This window comes from Salmo salar, chromosome 06, assembly GCF_965601325.2.
Source record: "Salmo salar chromosome 06, fSalSal1, whole genome shotgun sequence".
In the NCBI taxonomy this organism is placed as follows: Eukaryota; Metazoa; Chordata; class Actinopteri; order Salmoniformes; family Salmonidae; genus Salmo; species Salmo salar.
Genome location: NC_138296.1, coordinates 58894073 through 58921310, shown reverse-complemented (window position 1 = coordinate 58921310; position 27238 = coordinate 58894073). Strand labels below are relative to the sequence as shown.

Below are 27238 nucleotides of genomic sequence, written 5' to 3'. Positions count from 1 at the left end.
ATGAAAGCGAGAGATATTTTGTAAGCAGATTTTTTGTGAAAAACTAAAAGTTTGGCTAAACAGATACTCTTTATACTCACACAAAGTTAGCGTCCATGTGAGCAATTGGGCACAGTATTTAATGCTGTGGTTTTAAGAATCCTAGATTTAGAATGCCCCCTTGTGGCCGTAACATAGTATTTCAGCTCCCTACTCAATCCTCAAAATTCCAGTCAGTAGCCTACATTGAAATCGAGACGCAATAATCGCATCATTCCTTTGTACCAGCACTGTCTGCAACATCTCTAGTAAGATAACAACATGCAATCTAGCCTCTGATGGTGTGTTCTGTAGGTTCTGTGTGGACCGGAGTGAACATGACAGTGCTGCTGTACTCCTGTGTGGTGTGTGGCCCAGGCCCAGACAGATGGCTGAGGTGGTCGGTGGAGAGGCACATGAATTGATTAGGCTTGGTGGTGAACTGTTGCCATGTGAGGCAGCTGCCCACCTGCCCCAGCGGGTTCCCGTGCCAGGCCATGCGTGGTCCAGGGCGGCAGCACCAGATGCTGCATCCTGTGCCCCCTTTGCCCATGCCCGGTTTAGACCACATGCACCAGATGTTGCCACTTCCTGACTTGGTCTGGGGGAGCCTGTTCGTATCAAGAGGTCCGGAGAGGGTTTGGTGTCCTCTTCAGATGACTGACTTTAAAGGCGCAGATGCTGGTGGTCTGTCTGTTTACTATTCAGATGTGGTTATTTCCCAGGTATAAACTTCAGTCATACTTTACTCCAAGTGGTGATAATGTCGTTTTCATCAAGCATGCATTACAATGTCTGTGTAATATAGTCTTACTGTACATTATTTGTAGTCCCCCTGTATATTGTGCCCCCACTCTATGAATTATATTAGAGATAACTGCACTGAAACATCATCTTATCTTACTTTCCCTCTGCACCTGTTATGATCCGAAGCCTGTACAGTGCAGATAGCTCATCTCACATTTCATTTTCTATAATGCACTGTGGTCTCTCTATGTGAGTCATGTATGGCAATGACTACCCCCTACACATGCGCAGGCGTTGAAATACGTGTGTGTATTGTGTCAAACGTTAACTAAAAGGTTTGTAAATAGAGTATATATCGCTATAGAAATACTCAGGCGTGATCAAGCTGGAACTGCGGTCTGTCCAGGAAAAAGTGTCTGTCCATCAGCAGAAACAAAAGCTAAAGAGTGACGAAAGGTTCAGCAGGGTCTATCTAGGATGCAATGGCCTCATCTGGTCCTGATGATGGTAGCAGGGGCCCGGGAGTCGGGAAGGATGGCTAGAGGAGGACTGAGACTCACGTGCCCAGCCAGTAAGTGCCGACCAGTTTACTCTTGTCCAGTGGAACGTTGAAGGTTGGACGGATTTGAACCGTGAGCTAAGACAATTTACGTTACTTTCACTGAATCCTCACATTATATTCCCGAATGAGACACATCTAACAAGACAGCATTCAATTTAAATGGACCGGTACACTTGGTTTTGACATAATAGGAAAACGTATGTAAGAGATCATAAAGTTGAGTGAAAGGTGTAGTTGGACTTTTGTTTAGAAACAAGATACTTGAGTCTTATAAAGTAAATGTGACTGACAAATCAATGGATGGCATAATGGGACTGAGCATCGAATATCAGAAAATATTGGTTTGTTATTTTCTCTTCTTATTTGCCTCCTGACGGCTCTACATGGGGACGGGATTCTAGTTCTTTCTCTAGCCACCTGCTGCCTCAAATGTAAACTTTTTCTGAGGTTGATGCTATTTACCTCTGTGGAGATTTAAATAATTTTAAACCAAAGAAAGCTACAGGAATTTATGATTTGTCTTATGAAGTTTTGAAGTCACCTAAATTGTTCCAAATACTATTTGAACTCTTCCAGGCTTGTTTCCAGAATGGCATTATTCCATCTGTATGGTACAAATCCATAATCAAGCCCTTCTCCAAATCCTTCCAAAACTGACCCTAAAATCCCATTGAACTATAGAGGGATAAGTCTTATTTGCACTGTATGTAAATTGTATTCTTGCATTCTAAATAACAGGCTGTCTGGTCAGATTGCTGATGAAGAGAATGGCTTTAGAAAAGCCAGAGTGTCACGCCAGCTCCCACTCCCCCTCTCTGGTGCTCGAGGGTGCCAGGCTGCTCTTCATTACGCAGACCTGTCACCATCATTACGCGCATCAGCGCTCATTGGACTCACCTGGACTCCTTCACGTTGTTGATTGCCCCCTCTATATCTGTCTGTTCCTCAGTTTTGTTCCCCATGTCAGCATTATTGTCATAATGTTGTTTTGTTACCCCCTTTCCAGACGCTGTTCTTTTTTTTAATGTTCGTTTTCCATTAAATGTTTACTCCCTGTACTTGCTTCTCGTCTCCAGCATCGGTCCTTACACAGAGTGTGTATATCAGTGCTTTCGGAAAGTATTTAGACCCCTTTACTTTTTCCACATTTTCTTAGGTTACAGCCTTATTCTAAAATCAATTAAATCATTTTTTCCCCTCATCAATCTATGCACAATACCCCATAATGACAAAGCAAAAACTGATTTTTAGAAAAAAAATCTAATTTATAGAAAGAAAAAAACTGAAATATCACATAAACATAACTATTCAGACCTTTTACTCAGTACTTTGTTGAAGCACCTTTTGCAGCGATTACAGCCTCAAGTCTTCTCGGGTATGACGCTACAAGCTTGCCACACCTGTATTTGGTGAGTTTCTGCCATTCTTCTCTGCAGATCCTCTCAAGCTCTGTTAGGTTGGATGGCGAGTGTTTGCTGCACAGCTATTTTCAGGTCTTTCCAGAGATTTATGATCGGGTTCAAGAGCGGGCTCTGGCTGAGCCACTCAAGGACATTCAGAGACTTGTCCCGAAGCCACTCCTGCATTGTCTTGGCTGTGTGCTTAGGGTCGTTGTCCTGTTGGAAGGTGAAACTTTTCCCCAGTCTGAGGTCCTGAGTGCTTTGTTCATCTTTGCCTACATCCCAACTAGTCTCCCAGTCTCTGCTGCTGAAAAACATCCCCACAGCATGCCGCTGCCACCAACATGCTTCACCGTAGGGATGGTGCCAGGTTCCTCCAGACGTGATGCTTCACATTCAGGCCAAATAGTTCAATCTTGGTTTCATCAGACCAGAGAATCTTGTTTCTCATGGTCTCAGAGTTTTTAGGTGCCTTTTGGCAAACTCCAAGTGGGCTGTCATGTGCCTTTTACTGAGGAGTGGATTCCGTCTGGCCACTTTATCATAAAGGCCTGATTGGTGGAGTACTGCAGAAATGGTTGTCCTTCTGGGATGTTCTCCCATCTCCACAGAGGAAATCTAGAGCTAGAGTTTCCAACCCCTTATGGTGTTATGCAGAAAGACTTACTCACCCACATTATTTACTCTAGCCCTACAAATCAAACATGCTAAACTTGGTGTTGAAGTTGCGGATATATTCCTGGGCATCTTGTTGTACGCTGATTAAATAGTTCTCCTTCCTGAGACCGAAGATGGCCTCCAGAATATGTTGAATATTGTTAATTTCTCATGTACTAAATGGAGACTAGTGATAAATCAATAGAAGAGCCCAGATTGTTCATTTCAGAAAGAAGGGCGTGCAGAGAAGTGCACAGAACTTTTGTTTCGGTACAACTAGTGCTGTGGCAGTCAGCCGGTGATTGTCAAGCAAATAACTGCCGGTCTCACGGTAATTGGCCTGTCAATTAACATAAACACGTTTAGCATCTCCTGGCTTCCACGCATAGCCTACAAGCCACTGAATTAGTTAAAGAAAAGCTACTGTTCTGATAAGCAATTAAGTCTTTCTAAACATAATTGGTGTCAAGGGGTAACAGAACAATGCTAGTACATGTGACAAATTGTAGGTTATATAACAGAATATATTTGGAATGTACAATATCAAATAAGAGCATTTTGGTAAAAACAAAGGGAGTGTGAATCAATCACACTCCTATCAAAGTAGATTGTAAAGGCATTTTATAGCACCTTGGCTACATCAACTCAAGTACATTGTCTAATATAAGAAGATAAGTTGAACTCATTAAGGGGTAAAGGGTTTCACTGCTAGAATAATGGACAGAAGTTGAACTGCTACAGAAGGGGTTATTTGGTGGACATTAAAGCTTGCTACCAGGGTTGGGGTCAATTTGTTTTCAATTCAGTCAATCCAGGAAGTAAACTGAAATTCCAATTTCAAATTTTTCTATAGAGATGCATTGAGCAAAGTTGAAATTGGGAATGTTTACTTCCTAAATTGATTGAAATGAAATTGGCCCCAACCCTGCTTGCTACATCTCAGCTGCCTGTATGCTGTTTATTCTACTGTGTTTGATAGAAATACTGAGAGATCAATGTTGCACCATCCCCCCCTGGATTTAAGCAAATGATTCAATGCTAAAGGTTTACAAATAGAATTGACTCGTTCTCCAGAAGAAGACTAAGTGTTGGCAAGGTTGACTTAGAGTAGAACATACAACATCCTCAACCATACAGTAGACGTTCAACCTGTAGGTTACGCTGAACAAAATTCACATATTTTTATCAAATCAAATCATATTTTATTGGTCACATACACGTGATTAGCAGATATGCGGGTGTAGCGAAATGCTTGTGCTTCTAGCTCTGACAGTGCAGTAATATCTAACAAATTACACAACATATACCCAATACACACAAATCTAAGTAGGAATGAATTAAGACTATATACATATGGACGAGCGATTTCAGAGCGGAACGGACTAAGATACAGTACAATAGTATAGAATACAGTATATACACATGAGATGAGTAATGCTAGATATGTAAACATTAAGTGAATGAGATAATGTAGAATATTATAGAATACAGTATATACGTATGAGATGAGTAATCAGTAATGCAAGATATGTAAACATTATTAGGTGACTAAGATACTGTAGAATAGTATATAATACAGCATATACATATGAGATGAGTAATGCCAGATATGTAAACATTAAGTGACTAAGGGACTATAGAATAGTATAGAAAACAGTATATACATATGAGATGAGTAATGCCAGATATGTAAACATTATTAAAGTGACTAGTGTTCCATTCCTTAAAGTGGCCTGTGATTCCTAGTCTATGCCTATAGACAGCAGCCTCTAATGTGCTAGTGATGGCTGTTTAACAGTCTGATGGCCTTGAGATAGAAGCTGTTTTTCAGTCTCTCGGTTCCAGCTTTGACCTCGCCTTCTGGATGATAGCGGGCAGTGGCTCAGGTGGGTAATGTCCTTGATGATCTTTTTGGTCTTCCTGTGACATCGGGTGTACAATTACTTCCCAGCGAGTCTATAATACAAAACAAAACGCTCATAATATAGTCTCGGGATGTTGTGAGTCCTCAGAGGTTAAGCTTAAATGATACAAACTGAACATCTACAATCATTGTTTATGTTCTTATAGAAATAGAAGTACTTCAAATCTGTTAAAAATACTTTATCTGTGCCTGTTTGAGCTTACCTGGCTTAATAAACCAATAGAAAGTTCCCAAAACTGAAAACCAGGCAGACTCAAGCAAATGCTCAAAGTATTTGAATCAATTTTTAAAGTATATGAAAACCAGGTCTGTATAGAAAACTGAAGAGTGAGGGAAGGCAGAAGGGGTTGGTAAATAAATAACCCCCAAACAAATCCTTATAAACCTGGAGGAGACACTTCCACATACCGTGGCTGATAGCCAAGGTTGTTCCCGCCAAATATACCAAACTTCTATTTGCAGTCCCCCAAAACAAGCACCAAGATAGCTGTACAAGACAAAAAAAAAACAACCTTAACCTTGAACCCGACACACATACATGATCCCATATTGAGAATATCTTCCAAGCCCTCTGAAGTAACAGCCAACATTGACTGGTGCTGTGTTCCGTTCACTCCTCTGCAGGCCCAGCCATTCTTAACACATGGAACATCACAACAGAACCACAGACTTAGTGCCCTCTCAACCAAACATGCTGGCTGTATTCCTCATCCACTTGTACTGCTCTGCCCCAGCGACCAATCCCTAAGAGTCCACTGGGCAGGTGGGAGGGACAAAAAACCCATACGGGGGTGTCTAACCAACCACCAAGTTCACCAACAGGCCTGGAGCCCCTGTCTGTCAGGTAAGCTGGCATGTCTGTGCCCAGGGTGGGGTTGGTTAGGTTGACAGAGGGTCGTCATCCCCTTTACTGCATTTACACTTGCAGCACAGAATGAAGGATGAGGCTCGGAGGAGGAAGGGAGACGCCAACAGCAGGAGCAGCACGAAGCCAGCGAATAGTCCCCACCACCTGGAGAGAGATGTGGAAGTGTGCTTTTACTATATACCCTCTTCAACCCTAACTAGCAAGCAAATTTATCTAAGACCTTTTTAGATCACTAGTTGTAACATGGGATTCATAATGTGCTTGTTTTAACCCAAACATCACAGAGATATCAGAGCAAAGTGATGTACAGTACAATGGTGCACCAACAAAATGTATTCAATCTCTCATTTGCCTGAGCAGTAGTACACTGACTATCCACACGGGGGAAGTAGTTCCCCAAACATAAAATGTACAGTGACACAGGGCTGGCGTCCACATAGTGTTTATGACACTGAATCATCCTTTTGCTTTTTCCTCTTTGACATCACAGATATATACATACATCACTTAGTGTCCATTGTGTTGAGTCTAATGGGAGCAGAGCTTTCAACAACCCCTTTAAAATATTGATGAAGCAGTTAAGGCATCCTTATAGTGGCGTTAAACCTACGTAAGACCTAGAGGAACTAGTGGTGACAGATATATTCACACACATATCAATACTATTTTTTTAAATGTTCATCCCTATTTTGTCTGAGACTTTCTCCTAGACCTCCTTCCGTGACAGACATAACTTTAAACCTCAAACCTACATGAGTGGCTGGATTTCTTTTATGTCACTTAGTATTCATTTGTGATAATAATTTTTCCTTTTTCTTTTCAATGACATACAGGTCCTCATTTTCAAAGTATCTGTAACTGTACTATAGGACATATAGTAGATACTGCTGCCACAGCTAGCCCGTGTGACTGACTGGGCTCGAACCTGGGATGTGTCATTTTTACAATACAGTACCTGTGTCCGGTGCCAGATAACTGAAGCTCTGGAGAGGCCCAGTTTGTTTCTGCATGGCCCTTTGTCATAGTGGATCAGGAGGAGGTCATCCTGGAGAGAGAGTAGGAATCACTATCAGGGTTAAATCCTGGATTAAATGTGTTAAGTCATGGTTAAATGTGTGGGCAGGTCCACTGGAAAAATTGACATTGGCCAAGATATATACATGTACTGTAAGTTTGTATAAAATCAGATTATTTAAAAAAATATATATACATTGAATCATATGTGGCAAGTGCTTTTTTAAACTGTTGCTTGGTTACTTTGTGCAGGTCCCAAACAATTCAATAGATCACTAGAGTGTTAGTATTAGTGTTTTCTATTGCAGGCTCAGGAAGTACCAGCAGAAGGGTGTGTGTGTGTGTGTGTGTGTGTGTGTGTGTGTGTGTGTGTGTGTGTGTGTGTGCTGTTCAGTGTTGGTTGGTTAAGTCACTTCAAGAGACCCCAGGCAGTACCAACAGAAGGTACGCTTACAGCTCTTGCACATCATCTGAGCACAGCCCTTGTCCCTCTCGATGTACACCTTACATTTGGGACAGCGCTTGATGGGCGCGTCGCCATCGCTCTTGTAGAAGGAACTGAAAGACAAGAGACAATGAACGTCAAGGTGGGACGTATATAGACCAGTACATACTGCACTGTCAAGAATAACAAGAGCAATAAGAACAGCTAAAAATCACTGCGTCATTGAGTCTTTATTGGGCTGTGTTATTGAGCACATTCAGATAGAACCTTCCCACTTCACTCAGTTTCGAAACGTTTTCTTCCTACTGAACCTACCCTGTGTAGTCCTCCTGAGTGTTGTTGTATCAGTAGTCTACAGTAGGAGTGTTGTGTTATCCAGTGTTGTGTTGTAGCCTACCTGTAAAAGCCTACCTGGTCACCCCAGGTAGGAAGGTGTAATAGTGTATTGGTCAGGGGTTGGAACCAAAATTGTTCCGTTCCAAGCAGAACCCCTATTTCGTTCATTCCGTTCCGGTATTCCAACCAGAAAGTAAAGTTCTGAAATGGTTCAACCCTCCCCCCAAAAAATACACGGTTCATATATTCTCTATATATAGTTCCTTTTCATAAAAAATGTTACCTGTGAAATCAACAATATTTTTACATTTAGCTCATTAATTTACTTCACCAATTCGCGCAGAAGCGACCAAAATTTCTCGGGTGGGGAGGGAGCAAGAGAGAGGGGTGGACATAGAGGGGGCTTGGTTTAAAGCACTGAACATCATGACATGCATTGGAATGCATTTAGGTTATTACTAGCTTTATACTTCACAGAATAACATAATTATATACTAGACATTAGGAATATTTTTGTAATGAAAAATAATATTATTAACCGGTTCTCAAGATTTGAAAATAAAGGTTATATTCCAGAACAGATGACTTTCGGTTTTCTGTTCTGTTCCCTGAACCGGTTCCAACCCCTGGTATTGGTGTGATAGTGTACAGTGTTAGTGTATAGGTATGTATAGTGTACAGGTGTGTTGCAGTAATATCCTACCTGGTCTCCCCGGGTCGGAAGGTGTTGTCCTGGCAGGCATTTTCTTTATGCCAGCTGTCCCGGCAGGCCGAGCAGAACTCCAGCCTGCACACAGAGCACTGGACCAGCTGTGGCAACTCCATCTCCTTCAGCTGGCCCATTGCCTGGCACGACGAGGACGGGCACCAGGTCCGGAATGGGTCCAACAGCACCTCTGTGGAACACACACAGGGACAGGACTGTATTCATTACGTAGCAAAACGTTTCGCAATGGAAAACTAAAATGAGGATTTCTTATTGGATAAGTTCAGGTAATCCCTCCACCTTCAGTCCATTTTCCTTACTTTTTCTCCCATCACACAGGGACAGAGCTGCCTGGCATCATAGAAATATAATTACTGGTACACTCAATATGGCCGCCGGTCCATTCATCACAGAACATACTAGTCATTCTATATCTATGGCTGGGACCTCATACCTCAACGGGGGAACGGAACACCCAATAGAAGTAGAACAAGACTACTAGCACAGCTTTTAAATACTTTTTCAATTGACAATCTTTGGCATCTTAATAAAAGCTATTCTGAGAGAAAGTATGATTATTTGTCCTGGTTTGATCTCTTTTATCACAATTATGCTAATCATCTGGGAACTCTTCTGTGGACAGGAGTCAAAATAAAAGCCTCACTCATCCAGTACAGGATACATAACAACTGCTGTGTGTGTGTGTGTGTGTGTGTGTGTGTGGCTCCATTGAAATGAGAAAGTGCTCATCCACCATTATTCATGAGCCAGATGTCTTGGGATTGTTTTTCTGAGGATGTTGCCAATTAAATCCAACACAAATCCAGTCAAACTGAATTTGATTAGTTAAGATGGAGAGCAAAAGCTGCCAGCCTACCACTCTTCTTCTCTCTGAGAGCCTTATACCTTTAAAGAGGGGTTAAGGCAGGCCTAAAAAGTGGAAAGAGAAAGCTGAATAAACAGTCAAGTGTCTCCATTCTCTCTAATTCTACAGCCTTTGTATGGTAAGGGTTAAGGGTCACTGGGTCAGCAATCACAGCTGTGACCTGTCCAGTGTCCACTCTGTCTCTTCTCTCTGAGAGTCTTCTATAATGTTTCAGAGGTTAAGATAGGTCTACAGTGAAGGAAGGAGGGAGTCACATTGATGAATAACCAGTGACTCCTCTCATCTCTTTCACCACTCCCACAGCTTGTCAATCAACCAATCAAATGACCAATCAGCAGATGTCACAAAGTGTTTATACAGAAAGCCAGCCTAAAACCCCAAAGAGCAAACAATGCAGAAGCATGGTGGCTAGGAAAAACTCCCTAGAAAGGCAGGAACCTAGGAAGAAACCTAAGATGTTGCCTGTCCACTCACCTCTCTCAAAATGCAGCCTCCTGTACCTCTGCATGCTCTCTGCTACCACCATGCATTTCATCTGCAAGAGAGAGAAATACATAGAGACAAACACAGATATGGATTAAGTCTCTCATCACCCTGCTTTATGGCTTCAAGCATCTGCACTCCTTACAGGCTGTATGGGAATAGAGTCAAATAGCTACAGTACATGGGGATCTCGGTGGCGGTTTCCCAAATGGCCCCTATTCCCTATTTAGTGCACTACTTTTGACCAGAGACTTTTGACCAGACCCGAGTGATACATGGACCTATGGGCCCTGGTCAAAAGTAGTGCACTACGTACGGAAAAGGGTGCCGTTTGGGCTCTGGTCAAATGTAGTGTACTATAAAACAAAAATAGTGAAATACACAACGCTGGAACGTAGGCATCTAGGATTAGGCCTACTGATGTATAAACAGGGAATTAGGAATTAGAATACTGGAATGGACCGGAACCTTCTTATGACAGTATAAAAGTTGTACATTCTATCAGTATAAAACTAGCCGAATTGAAATTTGTCAGTTAGCTTACTAGCTAGTTCCAACTTTTTTTTACTGGTAGTAACCATAACAACATGGCTACTGAGGCAGGCTAGTAGCCTAAATAAAATCAGAGAATGGAATAATCCATTTTAAAAACACAGAATTCAGAGGGAGTCAATCTGGCCACTGAGGCAGGCTAGAGAGTCAACGCGGTGGGTTTGGGCCTACTCCATTTGAGACTCGGGGGACTCGGCATTGACTCACATTTGATTCCGAGTCGATCCCAAATGTGAAAACTTCAAGGGTGTAAAGACTACTTTAATTGAAAAGCAAATCTATATACATTTTTTTTTTAAATAAGTATAATGTTAAATATTCTGTAGGTTGAATGACTCGTTTTCAGCAGATCCCATTCCTCACTTGAACCCCATGTAAAGCGATGTGCTCAACAATACATCTTCTTGTTTATCTTCCTGCCTGCAGACCCTTAACCTCCCAGACTGTCTCCACCTTCCACCAACATGCGCCAAATACTCACTGTTCACAGCCAGAAACATGTGGGTGACAACAGTTATCACTCATAATAACATTAATTGTTGGACAACAATTACAGTCCATCCATTCTGGTTTACAATACATGTTTAACTTTCCACTGGTAGTAAGATTAATGTAAAACAACATTCTATAGGTTGAATGAGCAGTGTTTGTTTCCAGCTGAACCCATTCCTCACTTGAACCCCTTGTCAAGTGATGTGCTCTACAAGACATCTTATTTTTTGTTTCTCCAACCTCAGCCTCTCCGATAGACTGTCTCCACCTTCCGCCACCGTGCACCAAATACTCAAAATGTAAATCTGAAGGCTGGCACCCTGAGCCTACGCTGGTGTGGCTGGACAGTAAAGGAGTCTCTCAAATGGGAAAACTGTTCAAGGGTGTGTAGACTTTCACCCATTGATTATTAAAAAAAAATAAAGTTAATGCTTGTTGAGCTTAGTTGAACTGTTCTTCCTCTTTCAGAACAAAACATAGGCCTGTGTCTATAAATCAGACACGGATATTTGTATTGTACACAAATATGGTTCACATCTTCCAAACCCTGTCAAGACTCAACATATGCACGCACATTCAGCTTGACCACACGGTGGCGCTACAAGAAGCACATATTTCGCTCTCGATCTGTTTGACTCAGTGTTGAAATTGAAAACCTCTGTGGTTGCTGAGTTGATGTGCTTCCTATTTGAGGTCTGGATTGTGAAATGAAGATATCACCCTGATGTGTTATCACATTAATACACAGATAAGCGATGAACGGGTGGGATGGAGGGAATCTTACATTTGGAGGCAGCAGGCCCATTATGACTGCAGACTACCAGGCTGTCACCTGCAGTAATAGAACAGGATACTATACAGCACTGAGATGCCAACACACATTATGTTCAGCTCTCATTTTTAAATCAATTTATCAATGTCTCCATAATCAAATGAATGAATGCTGTGTGTGTGTGTGTGTGTGTGTGTGTGTGTACAGATGAAGGCTGCCCTGCTTAGGCATATTGGAATACATTATTATGGGACTCATGTCTTCCAGTAAAGTCATTATTCACTTTGCAAAGGAAACAGATTCACCAACAGAACGAATGGGAACACATAACGGTGTAAATACAACATATTCTCATGGCTGGAGGGAAACACGGGCTAAACACTGGCTTGTTTGAGGACAAAGTGTTACTTGGGATAATTAGACTTTTTATATCACCTTTTTAAACATGCATCAGGCCTGCCTTTATATTCCTAGACAAATTCAGTGTTATGACTAAGATACTTCCTTGGCATAAAGTGCCTGTTGCTATTTTATACAATTTTACTTCAGGTGTATCACTATTGTAACAAGGGGAAACCGTGAGCAATGGAAACTGATTGCAAATTGCAATCCATCCACACCTGGGCTACAATACTGCCAGCAAAGTATTTCCAAAGCCAACTAACATTTAACACCATCTGAGTAAGCAGTGTTAACTTAATCTTGGTTAACCCAGAACAAAATCTTGCGTCATTTGTGAGAGAGCGCGAGACTTCTTTGATTCCCTTAGCAGAAGTCCAGAGAGATAAAAGAACACCACTAGCTCCTGAATCTAGATCTATCTGGCCTGTCAGAAAAGTGAAATGTACTGTAGGTCTCCTCAATTTGTGTCTATAATTGGATTACAACAGGAAGCAGCACATAGCCTTCAAAAGAGGAGGAGAGGAATAGAGAAGGCGAGTAATCCACTTTGCTTGACCAGCAGAGATCAACAAAGGAAGCAGCACTGAGACAATTACACAGAAAAAGATTATCTCTCAGATCCAGCCTGGCTTGGATACTGGCAGGAGGGAAAGAACACTAGTAACAACTTTGACACATAGGGAGATGCATTTTACATTACATTTTAGTCATTTAGAAAACAGACTTACAGGGACAATTCAGGTTAAGGTCCATGCTCAAGGGCACAGACAGTTTTTTCACCTAGTTGCCTCAAGGATTCCAACCAGCAACTTTTCAGTTACTGGCCCAACACCCTTAACCGCTAGGCTACCTGCCACCCCGCTAGAGAGAGAGGTAGGGAGAAGGAGTGAGAGAGAGAGAAACCAACTAGCAAAACCCATAAACTGACCCTTACACCTTGACCCTAACCAAACTCTTAACCCTGACCCTAAATTTAACCTAATTTTATTATAAATTCTGAAATTAAATATCAGTTTGGGTGTCAGGCGTGTCAGTCACGCAGAAGAACAGCTCTTGACTTGTTATACATTTTGGTTGTTAAGAGTGAGATGGACACAATGAAATGAGCAACAACAAAAAAAGAAGTTATAAAATTGTACAATTGAAGATAAACCCAAGAGAAAAATATGACAGAGTGCGTATTAAAAGAGCACGTCTGTTAGCTTACTAGCTAGTTCCAACTGTTTTCTGGTGGTAACTATAGCAACATGGCTACTGAGGCAGGCTAATAGCACCAGCAGACCCCCCCCCCCCCTTTTTTTATTTCCAGTCTAAATAAAATCAGAGAAGGAAAGACTCATCCCCGTTCCATCCAGAAAGTCAATGCTGACATCACAAGAGGGTGTGCCCTACTCCAGAATGTGCACGTTGCTCACCACTCAACAAATCACAGAGGACAGGAGAACTCCGTAGGATTAAGTGAGATTAAACAGCTCTTCCAGTACATCTGCACACAAAGTTAACTTGTTCAATTAATAAAAATAAATAAAAGAGAACAAATGTTTGCTGTTATACATTGTTTATCTCACTCAACAATTTAGTAGTTACTGTATTTTTGTAACATGAAATCGCTATCATTTAACAAGTGGAAGATTCAGGGCCTGAACTCATCAACCTAAATGAAAAAATAATAAAAATAAATAATCTGAAAGATGTTGATGTAGTCATTCTGCAGGAGACATGGCGTAAAGGCGTCCGCATGCGTCCCAGCCGAAACAGTTCAGAAGAGTTTCTGCATATATATTAAGACATGTTTGTTTTTGTTCCACACAAACATTTTTCTTGAGACAAGCCCGAAGTCGTTAGCTCGAAGTCTATGCGCCATCGTCTGTGATTGGTCAACAGCAGGGATTCTTCAGTAGTCTTTGTTGTCATTCAACGAGAGACGACTTATTTTCATGCAATTTTTTTCCATTTACAAACACTGCACCAAACATCTTAGTTAGCAATACAAAATGGTGACATATGTACAACTCATTTTAAAACTCTACCACACTGTTTAAATTGATGCAAACGCAGGACAACGGCAAATTCATGAGAGATTGAATTGATTGGAAAAAGCTATAAAGGACAATCAAAATCTGAGCAAGTGCTCTATAAGAAACTTCAGGCCCTCCAATTTAAAAAAGCATGCAAAGCTGATGGCATCCTAAATGAGATGCTCAAATTCACTTGTGCAACATTTCTATTGGCTATACCTATTTAATTTGATCCTGAGTGTAGGTTATTTCCCTAACATCTGGAACCAAGGACTCATAACCCAAATCTTTAAGAACGGAGAAACATTTGACCCTAACACGCTGGCCACACCACCCGCGTCGCAAAATAAATGTACACATATATATTCAATCATTGCATCCATACTGCTCGTCTGCGTAACAAGGCGCTAAAATAAAACTTGGTTTATTGATTGGTTTTTAGGAGCATATACCCACGTAGGTGATTGAAAGATGAACTGAGGTCCACACTCCAGTCCAGTTGGTGGTGGTAAGACACCTTAAAGTTGGTTGCCAACCGCCATGTAAAGTTCAAAGAAGAAGAAGCCTGACGGAGGAGAGATTACTAGAAACTAACTCGGTTTGGTTCAGAGTTAGTTTTGATATTTCAACCTGCGTGTCCTGATCGCATCTGGTGTGGGTGGAAAGCAACATGTGTGCGCCCGGTTTAGTCAGCATGTTACAATTAGAGGCATTTGTGTATACAGTAACCTGGGGAAAGTATTTGTAATATTATAGAATGTAAGAGTTCTAAACTTCCTTAATAAGCACAATGTCTTCAGTAAAAGCCAAATTGGATTCATACCAAAACATCGCACGACCGATCATATTTAAATCCTGATAGATAAACATGTCCACCAAAATAAGACATAATTGTATGCTTGCTTTATTGACTTCCCAAAAGCATTTGATTATTTGGCATATAGGACTGTTTTACAAAAGGTATTCAAAGAGGTGTAGGGGGTAAAACATTTTTTTAATTTAACCTTTATTTAACTAGGCAAGTCAGTTAAGAACAAATTCTTATTTACAATGAAGGCCTACCCCGGACAACGCTGGGCCAATTGTGCACCGTCCTATGGGACTCCCAATCACGGCTGGATGTGAAGCAGCCTGGATTCAAACCAGGTACTGCAGCGATGCCTCTTGCACTGAGATGCAGTGTCTTAGACCACTGCACCACTCGGGAGCCCAAAACATATCACATCATTAAATCAATGTATACTGGTAATATATCCAGCCTCAAAATTGTCAAGAAAATAATATTATTATTTAACCATAACATTATGGCAGCAAGTTGTGGGGTCCACATGAGAAAAACAAGATTGCACCCCATGGGACAAACACCTCATTGAAACCCTGCATGCAGAGTTGTGTAAGGGCAGAATTAGGCCAATGTTGAAGTTTAAATACGAATTTGTTCTTAATTGACTTGTTTAGTTAAATAAAGGTTAAATAAACATTTTTTAAAACAAGGTTGGGCCATTGCCAGCGTTGCAATCTCAGCCCCACGCTCTTCAATACTGTCGTTCTGCAACCTGAACAAGGCAGTTAACCCACTGTTCCTAGGCAGTCATTGAAAATAAGAATTTGTTCTTAACTGACTTGCCTAGTTAAATAAAAAGGTACAAAAAAATAATAATACAATTGGCCATTATTCTAGAAAAATCCCCAGTCCCTGGTGTAAGTCTCCACAGTTCAGAGGTTAAATGCATTCTCTTGGCAGATGACCTGTGCCTGCAGTCACCCCCAGCACATGGCCAACAGCAGAGCCTGGACCTGCTAGAGTAGTACTGCCAGACCTGGGCCCTGGCGGTAAACCCCAAAAATACAAAAATAAATGTTTTTCCAGAGAAGATCCAGATCTCAGGAAATTAGACCAAAGTTCTCAATTGGTAAAAAATATCACACACTACAATTACTTAAGTTTAAAAATAAGAAGCTAGCTGTCCTCTGGCTACACCATGGTGCTACCCTACAGAGTGCTGTTGAGGCTACTGTAGACCTTCATTACAAAACAGTGCATTTTAATCAATTATTTGGTGACTTGAAAATATATAAAAAGGCCGGATAACTTTAATGTTTCACTATTTTTATTAAATTCACTGAGGACGATGGTTCTCCCCTTCCTCCTATGAGGAGCCTCCACTTACCAGTCAGAATTAACAAGCTGCCAGGCTAGCCAGGGCTTTCTGACCATTCCTACCAATATCCCTTGAGAAAGGCAGCAGCTGAAACGTCAGGGCTAGCTGAATTACCACTACACACAGTGTATGTAGCTCCTCTCTGAATTATATTGATATCAATATCTGCAAAGACTAAGCAAGAACAAAATGTATTGTTAGGGTCATTCCATTTGATTTCAATCACTATTTGACCGCACCCCTTTTGGGACCTGAATGCCAAAACATTCAGGAGATAAGAGGTGCCCAAAGTTTTCCCATTTGCCATACCCCACCATACCATGAGACATACCACACTCCACCACTGTTTTGAAAGACTCCCCTCTCAGCCTTTCGCTGCCAGAAGGCCCGGTTCAGGAGCTTCACCCCCACAGCTTTAAACACACTCAACAGCTAATGGACTATATTCTACTGTTTACGTGCGGTCTTAATCTTCGGTCTGTTTAATCTGCCGTCTTGGGCGTAGAGAAGTTTGGTTTGGTATTGTAAATATTATGACTGGGTGTATGGGTTTGTTGGTGGTCTATGTACGAGCATGTGGAAATGTATTTCCTCCCCAGAGGACAATAAAAAAATCTAATCTTATCAAATCTAAACAATACCCCAGGGCGCTTCTCTATGTCTCTAGGACGTCTGGACTATTTCCCAGGTGGAGCCTTACTAGCCTAGAGCAAGACTACATTGACTTATTGCGGAGTACAGACATCAGTGCACAAAATAACCTACGTAGATACAAATACCAGAGGCAATTACAGAGAGACCATTTTAATTATAAAAAGGTGTTCATCTCTTCTCTCGAGTCTGCGGGCAAATTGACTGCAATTACTCTTTTGCCTTTTCAGAGATCAACCCAAATACAGTCAAGTGAGATCTCTCCCTTTGTGAATCACTAAAACACTGCTGGGAATCTGTTTGTTGTGGCGAAGCAAACGGGGCGGCAGGTAGCCTAGTGGTTAGAGTATTGGGCCATTAACTGAAACGTTTCTGGATCGAATCCCCGAGCTGACAAGGTAAAAATCTGTCAATTACGGTAGCCCCCCGCACCTCTCTGATTCAGAGGGGTTGGGTTTAATGCAGAAGACACATTTCAGTTGAAGGCATTGAGTTGTATAACTGACTAGGTATCCCCCTTTCCCTTATCGGTGAATTAAGGTCTTCCTGTCTGTATGCTAGGATGCGACCCAAATGGCACCCTTATATATTCACTATAGGCCCTGGTCAAAAGTAGTGCACTATGAGCACCATGTTGGGAATAGATGCATCCAAAGATAGTGGAGGCCCCCCATCCCCCCCCCCCCCCACATGGAAGGATGAGCACTGATAGGATCTCAACATTTGCTGACAACCAGAAAGTCCCAAGAGAATCCTGGTTAATTAAACTACGCACTTAGTGAAATCAACGGCATAACACAATTAAATATCTTTACAGAATAGTATAAAATTACATCAGGAATGTAATTAATATTTGTATGTTTACTAAAACACTCTTTACATCACTTTTGTGCCCACTGAATGATGTACTGTAGACACAATCGCTTTTTGGTCAAACAAAGGTTATTAAACTATAGGACCATAAAGGGATGCAATGTGTTCACTATCTTTACATTTTCAATATAGAAATGATGAAAGAGACTAGTTTAATATATTTCATCTCTGAATGAAGATTCAACAGTGAGCTAAGCCTTTGCTGTCAGTGCATATAAAATGAATGAAGCCTTCTGTCTGAAAAGTTTGCAAGGCGCAAATGAGCGAAAGCTGAACTTGACATTAATCATGAATTCAACAGCTCATCGGTGGATTTCTCACTTTTCGCTGCCATTTCAGGAATCATGGTCAGTGACACAAACATATTTAAGCTGCTTAAAAGACTGACTTTTCTAACATTTACCATGTTTACTAGTACAGTATGACACCATGGTTGCATGAAAAGGCACCCTATTCCCTAGATAGGGCACTACTTTTGATCAGAAAAGTATAGGGAAAAGGGTTCCATTTGGGATGTAGACCACCATATTCCACCTGCAGGTATGACATAACTGAAATGACTTCCAGTCTACCAGAGCACAAGGTTCACTAACAGTAACGTACTTAAGAAAATACCAGAGACCAAGCAGAACATTGTCATGCTGAAACAGGAAAGGGCCTAGAATGTCATTGTATGCAGTAGCGTTAAGATTTCCCTTCAATGGAACTAAGGGGCCTAGCCTGAACCATGAAAAACAGCCCCAGACAAATATTCCTCCTCCACAAAACTTTACAGTTAGGACTACGCATAGGGGCAGGTAAGGTAGTGTTCTCCTGGCATCCACCAAACCCTGATTCGTCCGTCGGACTGCCAGATGGTGAAGCATGAGTCATCATTCCAGAGAATGCGTTTCCACTGCTCCAGAGTCCAATGGCGACAAGGTTTACACCACTCCAGCCGACACTTGGTATTGCTCATGGTGATCTTAGGCTTGTGTGCAGCTGCTCGGCCATGGAAACCCATTTCATGAAGCTCCCAACGAAAAGTTATTGTGCTGACGTTGCTTCCAGTGAGAGTTTGGAACTCGTAGTGAGTGTCGCAACCGAGGGCAGACATTTTTTATGCGCTTCAGCAGTCTCATTCTGTGAGCTTGTGTGGCCTACCACTTTGCGTCAGACATTTTTGCTCCTAGAGTGTTCAGGATTCAGCACTGGAACCCTGGCCTGTCTCACTACTCATTAAATAAACATTCTTCAGCTCCATTTATACTAATCCAGCTGCACCGCCCTCCTTCACTAAAGGTACTCCACTCCCCTGCATGGTTGGTTGATGGTTGTTGGAGATACACTACCTGTCAAAAGTTTTAGAACACCTACTCATTTACATTACATTTTAGTCATTTTAGTCATTTAGCAGACGCTCTTATCCAGAGCGACTTACAGTAGTGAATGCATACATTTCATACATTTTTCCCCCGTACTGGTCCCCTGTGGGAAACGAACCCACAACCCTGGCGTTGCAAACACCATGCTCTACCAACTGAGCCACACGGGACTCATACAAGTGTTTCTCTTTATTTTTACTGTTTTCTACAGTGCAGAATAATAGTGAAGACATCAAATCTATGAAATAACAAATATGGAATCATGTAGTAACAAAAGAAGTGTGAAACAAATCACAATATATTTTATATTTGAGATTCTTCAAAGTAGACACCCTTCGCCTTGATGACAGCTTTGCACACTCTTGGCATTCTCTCAACCAGCTTCATGAGGTAGTCAGCTGGAAGGTATTTCAATAAACAGGTGTGCCTTGTTAAAAGTTAATTTGTGGAATTTCTGTCTTAATGCAGCTCAGATAAGCAAAGAGAAACGACAGTCCATCATTACTTTAAGACATGATCAGTCAATACGGAAAATTTCAAGAACTTTGAACGTTTCGTCAAGTGCAGTCGCAAAAACTATCAAGTGCTATGATGAAACTGGCTCTCATGAGGACCGCCACAGGAATGGAAGACCCAGAGTTACCTCTGCTGCAGATGATAAGTTCATTAGAGTTACCAGCCTCAGATTATTGCAGCTCAAATAAATGCTTCACAGCGTCCAAGTAACAGACACATCTCAACATCAACTGTTCAGAGGAGACTGCGTGAATCAGGCCTTCATGGTCAAATTGCTGCAAAGAAACCACAACTAAAGGCCACCAATATGAAGAAGAGACTTGCTTGGGCCAAGAAACACAAGCATTGGACATTAGACCGGTGGTAATATGTCCTTGGTCTGGATTCCAATTGGACATTTTTGGTTCCAACCGCCGTGTCTTTGTGAGACGCGGTGTGGGTAAACGGATGATCTCCGCATGTGTATTTCCAACCGTAAAGCATGGAGGAAGTGTGATGGTGCTTTTCTGGTGACACTGTCAATTATTTTTTTTAGAATTCAAGGCAGACTTAACCAGCATGACTACCACAGAATTCTGCAGCGATGCACCATTCAATCTGGTTTGGGCTTAGTGGGACTATCATTTGTTTTTCAACAAGACAATGACCCAACACACCTCCAGGCTATGTAAGGGTTATTTTACCAAGAAGGAGAGTGATGGAGTGCTGCATCAGATGACCTGGCCTCTACAATCACCCGACCTCAACTAAAATTGAGATGGTTTGGGATAAGTCGGACCGCAGAGCAAAGGAAAATCAGCCAACAAGTGCTCAGCATATGTGGGAACTCCTTCAAGACTGTTGGAAAAGACTCCAGGTGGAGCTGGTTGAGAGAATGCCAAGAGTGTGCAAAGCTGTAATTAAGGCAAAGGGTGGCTATTTGAAGAATCCCAAATATATTTTGATTTGTTTAACACTTCTCTGGTTGCTACATGATTCCATGTGTTATTTCAAAGTTGATGTCTTCACTATTATTCTACAATGTAGAAAATTGTAAAAATAAAGAAAAACCCTTGAATGAGTAGGTGTTCTAATACTTTTGACCGGTAGTGTATACAGCTGCAATTCAGAGAGAGGGGACTCACAGAGGAATAAGAGACGGAGTCCCAAATGGCACCCATATTGGCTATGGTGCACTACTTTTGACCAGAGGTCCCCATTTTTCCCTTCCAATTTGCTTCTAAGGAAATGGTAACAATCCCATATAAAAGACTTAGCTGTCTGTACCTTCAGTCAGACTAGGCTGGTGGTCCAAGAGGCTTTTCTGTGTCTGCAGGTTTCTCTCCAGCTAAAGCAAATAGGCATGTCTGAGCATTGGATGGCATTGTGGAGGAAAGCCTATCAAGTAGGCTACGAGGTAAGGGAGTGATACCTCACTGGCTGGTGAGACATGACGTAACCATGGAATGTCGAGTCACGTTGTGCATCCCAAATGGCACTCTATTCCCAATACATTGCACTATTTTAACTAAAACTGCAAGCGTTCAATTTACTGTTGCTGACACAGTTGTCCATGATGGGGTTGGTTTGGAGATTCTGATCAGCTGGTGTTGTAAGGAGGGAGAACACCACCCCATTCTCAATGTTTGAGTTTCTTTCACACTGGCTCTCAAAATGAAGCCAGAAGAACAATGATGCATACATCTGGGTTCCCCACCTGGTGATTTTATTTGTGCTTCCAAGTTTGCTGAGCAAAAAAAAGGACTAAAAACACCAGCAAATCAGCTCCAAGTGATTTTAATTTGGGAAATCTGTTTCAAGGTATTCCCACACATAATAGAGAGATATACATGACCATATACTTGAGCAGCAGCAGCTGAAAAATGAGCTCCTACAAATATTGAAATTTACATGGTTTTTAGAGTGAAGTACATCGGAAAAAAGCAAAAGAAAACTGCAAGACTGAATAGGAGAAAAAACAAGCAACAAACAAAGAAGATAGGCTTTTGAAAAATAACTATTTTTCATAAAATTGTAGTTATCTTAGCAAGCTGAATTGTTTACCAGTTGCTAAGCAGTTGCTAGGGACTCTTTTGGAAGAAGCTAGCTAGCTAACGAAGAACAACAAAGAATATCTAGTTAACAGAAGAAAAGAAAGAGAAAATCAGGACAGAAGAAAAAGGATATCAAAGTGAAACAGTTCTCTAAAGACACAGGAGACAATAATACAAGAAACAACACTTCTGTAGCTTGTCAACTATGTGTCTGTCTATCCCTGTTCTCTCCTCTCTGCACAGGCCATACAAACGCTTCACACCGCGTGGCCGCTGCCACTCTAACCTGGTGGTCCCAGCGCGCACGACCCACGTGGAGTTCCAGGTCTCCGGCAGCCTCTGGAACTGCCGGTCTGCAGCCAACAAGGCTGAGTTCATCTCAGCCTATGCTACCCTCCAGTCCCTAGACTTCCTGGCGCTGACGGAAACATGGATTACCACAGATAACACTGCTACTCCTACTGCTCTCTCTTCGTCTGCCCACGTGTTCTCGCATACCCCTAGAGCATCGAGCCAGCGGGGTGGTGGCACTGGAATCCTCATCTCTCCCAAGTGGACATTCTCTCTTTCTCCCCTGACCCATCTGTCTATCTCCTCATTTGAATTCCATGCTGTCACAGTTACCAGCCCTTTCAAGCTTAACATCCTTATCATTTATCGCCCTCCAGGTTCCCTTGGAGAGTTCATCAATGAGCTTGACGCCTTGATAAGTTCCTTTCCTGAGGATGGCTCACCTCTCACAGTTCTGGGTGACTTTAACCTCCCCACGTCTACCTTTGACTCATTCCTCTCTGCCTCCTTCTTTCCACTCCTCTCCTCTTTTGACCTCACCCTCTCACATTCCCCCCCCTACTCACAAGGCAGGCAATACGCTTGACGTCATCTTTACTAGATGCTGTTCTTCCACTAATCTCATTGCAACTCCCCTCCAAATCTCCGACCACTACCTTGTATCCTTTTCCCTCTTGCTCTCATCCAACACTTCTCACTCTGCCCCTACTCGGATGGTATTGCGCCGTCCCAACCTTCGCTCTCTCTCTCCCGCTACTCTCTCCTCTTCCATCCTATCATCTCTTCCCTCTGCTCAAACCTTCTCCAACCTATCTCCTGATTCTGCCTCCTCAACCCTCCTCTCCTCCCTTTCTGCATCCTTTGATTTTCTCTGTCCCCTATCCTCCAGGCCGGCTCGGTCCTCCCCTCCTGCTCCGTGGCTCGACGACTCACTACGAGCTCACAGAACAAGGCTCCGGGCAGCCGAGCGGAAATGGAGGAAAACTCGCCTCCCTGCGGACCTGGCATCCTTTCACTCACTCCTCTCTACATTCTCCTCTTCTGTCTCTGCTGCTAAAGCCACTTTCTACCACTCTAAATTCCAAGCATCTGCCTCTAACCCTAGGAAGCTCTTTGCTACCTTCTCCTCCCTCCTGAATCCTCCTCCCCCTCCCCCCCCCCTCCTCCCTCTCTGCGGATGACTTCGTCAACCATTTTGAAAAGAAGGTTGACGATATCCGATCCTCGTTTGCTAAGTCAAACGACACCGCTGGTCCTGCTCACACTGCCCTACCCTGTGCTTTGACCTCTTTCTCCCCTCTCTCTCCAGATGAAATCTCGCGTCTTGTGACGGCCGGCCGCCCAACAACCTGCCCACTTGACCCTATCCCCTCCTCTCTTCTCCAGACCATTTCTGGAGACCTTCTCCCCTTCCTCACCTCGCTCATCAACTCATCCTTGACCGCTGGCTACGTCCCTTCCGTCTTCAAGAGAGCGAGAGTTGCACCCCTTCTGAAAAAATCTACACTCGATCACTCCGATGTCAACAACTGCAGACCAGTATCCCTTCTTTCTTTTCTCTCCAAAACTCTTGAACGTGCCGTCCTTGGCCAGCTCTCCTGCTATCTCTCTCAGAATGACCTTCTTGATCCTAATCAGTCAGGTTTCAAGACTGGGCATTCAACTGAGACTGCTCTTCTCTGTGTCACGGAGGCTCTCTGCACTGCTAAAGCTAACTCTCTCTCCTCTGCTCTCATCCTTCTAGACCTATCTGCTGCCTTTGATACTGTGAACCATCAGATCCTCCTCTCCACCCTCTCCGAGTTGGGCATCTCCGGCGCGGCCCACGCTTGGATTGCGTCCTACCTGACAGGTCGCTCCTACCAGGTGGCGTGGCGAGAATCTGTCTCCGCACCATGCGCTCTCACCACTGGTGTCCCCCAGGGCTCTGTTCTAGGCCCTCTCCTATTCTCGCTATACACCAAGTCACTTGGCTCTGTCATATCCTCACATGGTCTCTCCTATCATTGCTATGCAGACGACACACAATTAATCTTCTCCTTTCCCCCTTCTGATAACCAGGCGGCGAATCGCATCTCTGCATGTCTGTCAGACATATCAGTGTGGATGACGGATCACCAGCTCAAGCTGAACCTCGGCAAGACGGAGCTGCTCTTCCTCCCGGGGAAGGACTGCCCGTTCCATGATCTCGCCATCACGGTTGACAACTCCCTTGTGTCCTCCTCCCAGAGTGCTAAGAACCTTGGCGTGATCCTGGACAACACCCTGTCGTTCTCCACTAACATCAAGGCGGTGACCCGATCCTGTAGGTTCATGCTCTACAACATTCGCAGAGTACGACCCTGCCTCACACAGGAAGCGGCGCAGGTCCTAATCCAGGCACTTGTCATCTCCCGTCTGGATTACTGCAACTCGCTGTTGGCTGGGCTCCCTGCCTGTGCCATTAAACCCCTACAACTCATCCAGAACGCCGCAGCCCGTCTGGTGTTCAACCTTCCCAAGTTCTCTCACGTCACCCCGCTCCTCCGCTCTCTCCACTGGCTTCCAGTTGAAGCTCGCATCCGCTACAAGACCATGGTGATTGCCTACGGAGCTGTGAAGGGAACGGCACCTCCATACCTTCAGGCTCTGATCAGGCCCTACACCCAAACAAGGGCACTGCGTTCATCCACCACTGGCCTGCTGACCCCCCTACCTCTGAGGAAGCACAGTTCCCGCTCAGCCCAGTCAAAACTGTTCGCTGCTCTGGCACCCCAATGGTGGAACAAGCTCCCTCACGACGCCAGGACAGCGGAGTCAATCACCACCTTCCGGAGACACCTGAAACCCCACCTCTTTAAGGAATACCTAGGATAGGATAAAGTAATCCTTCTAACCCCCCCCCCCCCCCCCCCCTTTAAAAGATGTAGATGCACTATTGTAAAGTGGTTGTTCCACTGGATATCATAAGGTGAATGCACCATTTTGTAAGTCGCTCTGGATAAGAGCGTCTGCTAAATGACTTAAATGTAAATGTAAATGTAATATACAGTACAAAATGTAAGCAAGGTTTGAAATGATTATGCTTTATCTGTTGGGTCCTCTTGTGGTCAATTTCCAGTCTACAAATGATTTTTTATTATGTTCCGGCTCACTGACCATCCATTCAAGAAAAAAAATTGGCCAGCGGCTGAATCTAGTTCATGATCCCTGATATACACCATTGGGCCAAAACATTGAGCCTGTACATATTTAAAACATGAATCACCACCTGCAGAGGTTATACAAGCAATGGCCACTACTGTATGCCAGAATAATTATTTGGTTGACATTATCCTACATAGGCCGGCCAATTCATACCATCCCTAGCCTAAAGACCCAACTTTGAATTGCATAGAATTCTACTTTGGGCATAAATGAGCGTTTGGATCATTTAAGTTCTCTCACAACCTCTACAAGCCAGAATGCTTAATAAAATGATACTTTGCCGGTTATACGTGTTGTTGGTCCTTTGGCAGGTACGAATATGAGACAAAATATCCACAGAGTATTATTATCAATCAGTCTTTCAGGTCTGATTATCGTTGGTATTTCCAATACTGATGCAATACACACGTGACAAACACTTGCACAATATGGCAGAGCCTAAACGAACGGCAAACACTTCCAGCTGATTGCGAGGAAACATGCTTCGGTCAACTACATTTGGTTACATTAGGCTATCGTTTACATATTGGGCATCACGGATGTGTCAACAGATTGAAAATACACCGACAGACCCTACCGGCGCCGCAAAAAGTTGGGTAAACAATACTTTCCTGTGGACATCCCATCTCCTACAGCATGTACAACCGGTAAAGGAAGTATTGAACATTGTGTCTTGTAGAGAATATTGCATATCTTTTTTTAGTAACTTCTTTCAGACAAATATCTGTAAAGTAACCATGGTAACAATCTTAGGCTACATTCCGTTAATGCAAACCCGTTGAGACCAGAGACTGTCTCAAACATGAAAACATATTCTGTAATATTTACAATGTAACAACATGTTATGTTTCCAGGTTTACCTTGGATTCAGACTTTCGTTTGTCAATTTTCTTGAGGAATAACATGAGCCTTGTTTTCCATCCAGACTATCCCTTTCAAACGTCCTTAAATCGTTGCAGGTTGGCTCAATTATTATTTACATCAACATTGAAATACTATCTCGTATTCAAAATAATAATAGAAAGCTCCAATGGTTGATGCGCTTATCAAAATCAGTTGTTCTGTGTGAGTCTGGAAAGACGCCATTTGCATGCGTTTAGAGAGCTAAGAACTAGTATTCTGCAAGCAGCACCAAAGATGACGTCAATTTAGTATAGTAATGACGAATCCTTCAAAATAAAAGGCCGCATTTCAAAACTGCTATGTGGATTTTTTATTTAGTTTTATTTCAGCTTTATTTAACCAGGTAGGCTAGTTGAGAACAAGTTCTCATTTGCAACTGCGACCTGGCCAAGATAAAGCATAGCAATTCGACACACACAACAACACAGAGTTACACATGGAATAAACAAAACATACAGTCAATAATACAGTAGAACAAAATAAATTAAAAAGTCTATATACAGTGAGTGCAAATGAGGTAAGATAAGGGAGTTAAGGCAATAAATAGGCCATGGTGACGAAGTAATTAGAATATAGCAATTAAACACTGGAATGGTAGATGTGCAGAAGATGAATGTGCAAGTAGAGATACTGGGGTGCAAAGGAGCACGATAAATAAATACAGTATGGGGATGAGGTAGATAGATGGGATGTTTACAGGTGCAGTGATCTGTGAGCTGCTCTGACAGCTGGTGCTTAAAGATAGTGAGGGAGATATGAGTCTCCAGCTTCAGTGATTTTTGCAGTTCGTTCCAGTCATTGGCAGCAGAGAACTGGAAGGAAAGGCGGAATTGGCTTTGGGGGTGACCAGTGAGATATACCTGCTGGAGCACGTGCTGCTTTGGTGACCAGTGAGCTGAGGCGGGGCTTTACCTAGCAGAGACTTGTAGACAGTGGGTTTGGCAACAAGTATTTACATATTTTTTTTTTTACATTTT

The 27238-nt window shown here is 42.7% G+C and overlaps 1 protein-coding gene across 3 annotated transcripts; it reads right to left on the bottom strand.

Moving 5' to 3' along the window:
* Positions 1–4563: 4563 nt before the first annotated feature.
* Positions 4564–26467, bottom strand: rnf144ab (ring finger protein 144ab). Of its 3 annotated transcripts, XM_045720732.2 has the most exons (7): positions 26219–26467; positions 10038–10098; positions 8675–8867; positions 7645–7748; positions 7132–7221; positions 5717–6320; positions 4564–5340 (listed from the first exon to the last, which is right to left on the bottom strand). In XM_045720732.2, coding segments are annotated over exons 1-5 (405 nt in total). In that variant the 5' UTR covers positions 26264–26467; the 3' UTR covers positions 4564–5340; positions 5717–6320; positions 7132–7219. The 3 variants fall into 3 exon arrangements, with proteins under 3 accessions (XP_045576688.1, XP_014060311.1, XP_014060312.1); XM_014204836.3 differs by having other exon boundaries at positions 4564–6320; XM_014204837.3 differs by having other exon boundaries at positions 4564–6320; positions 7699–7748.
* Positions 26468–27238: the final 771 nt, after the last annotated feature.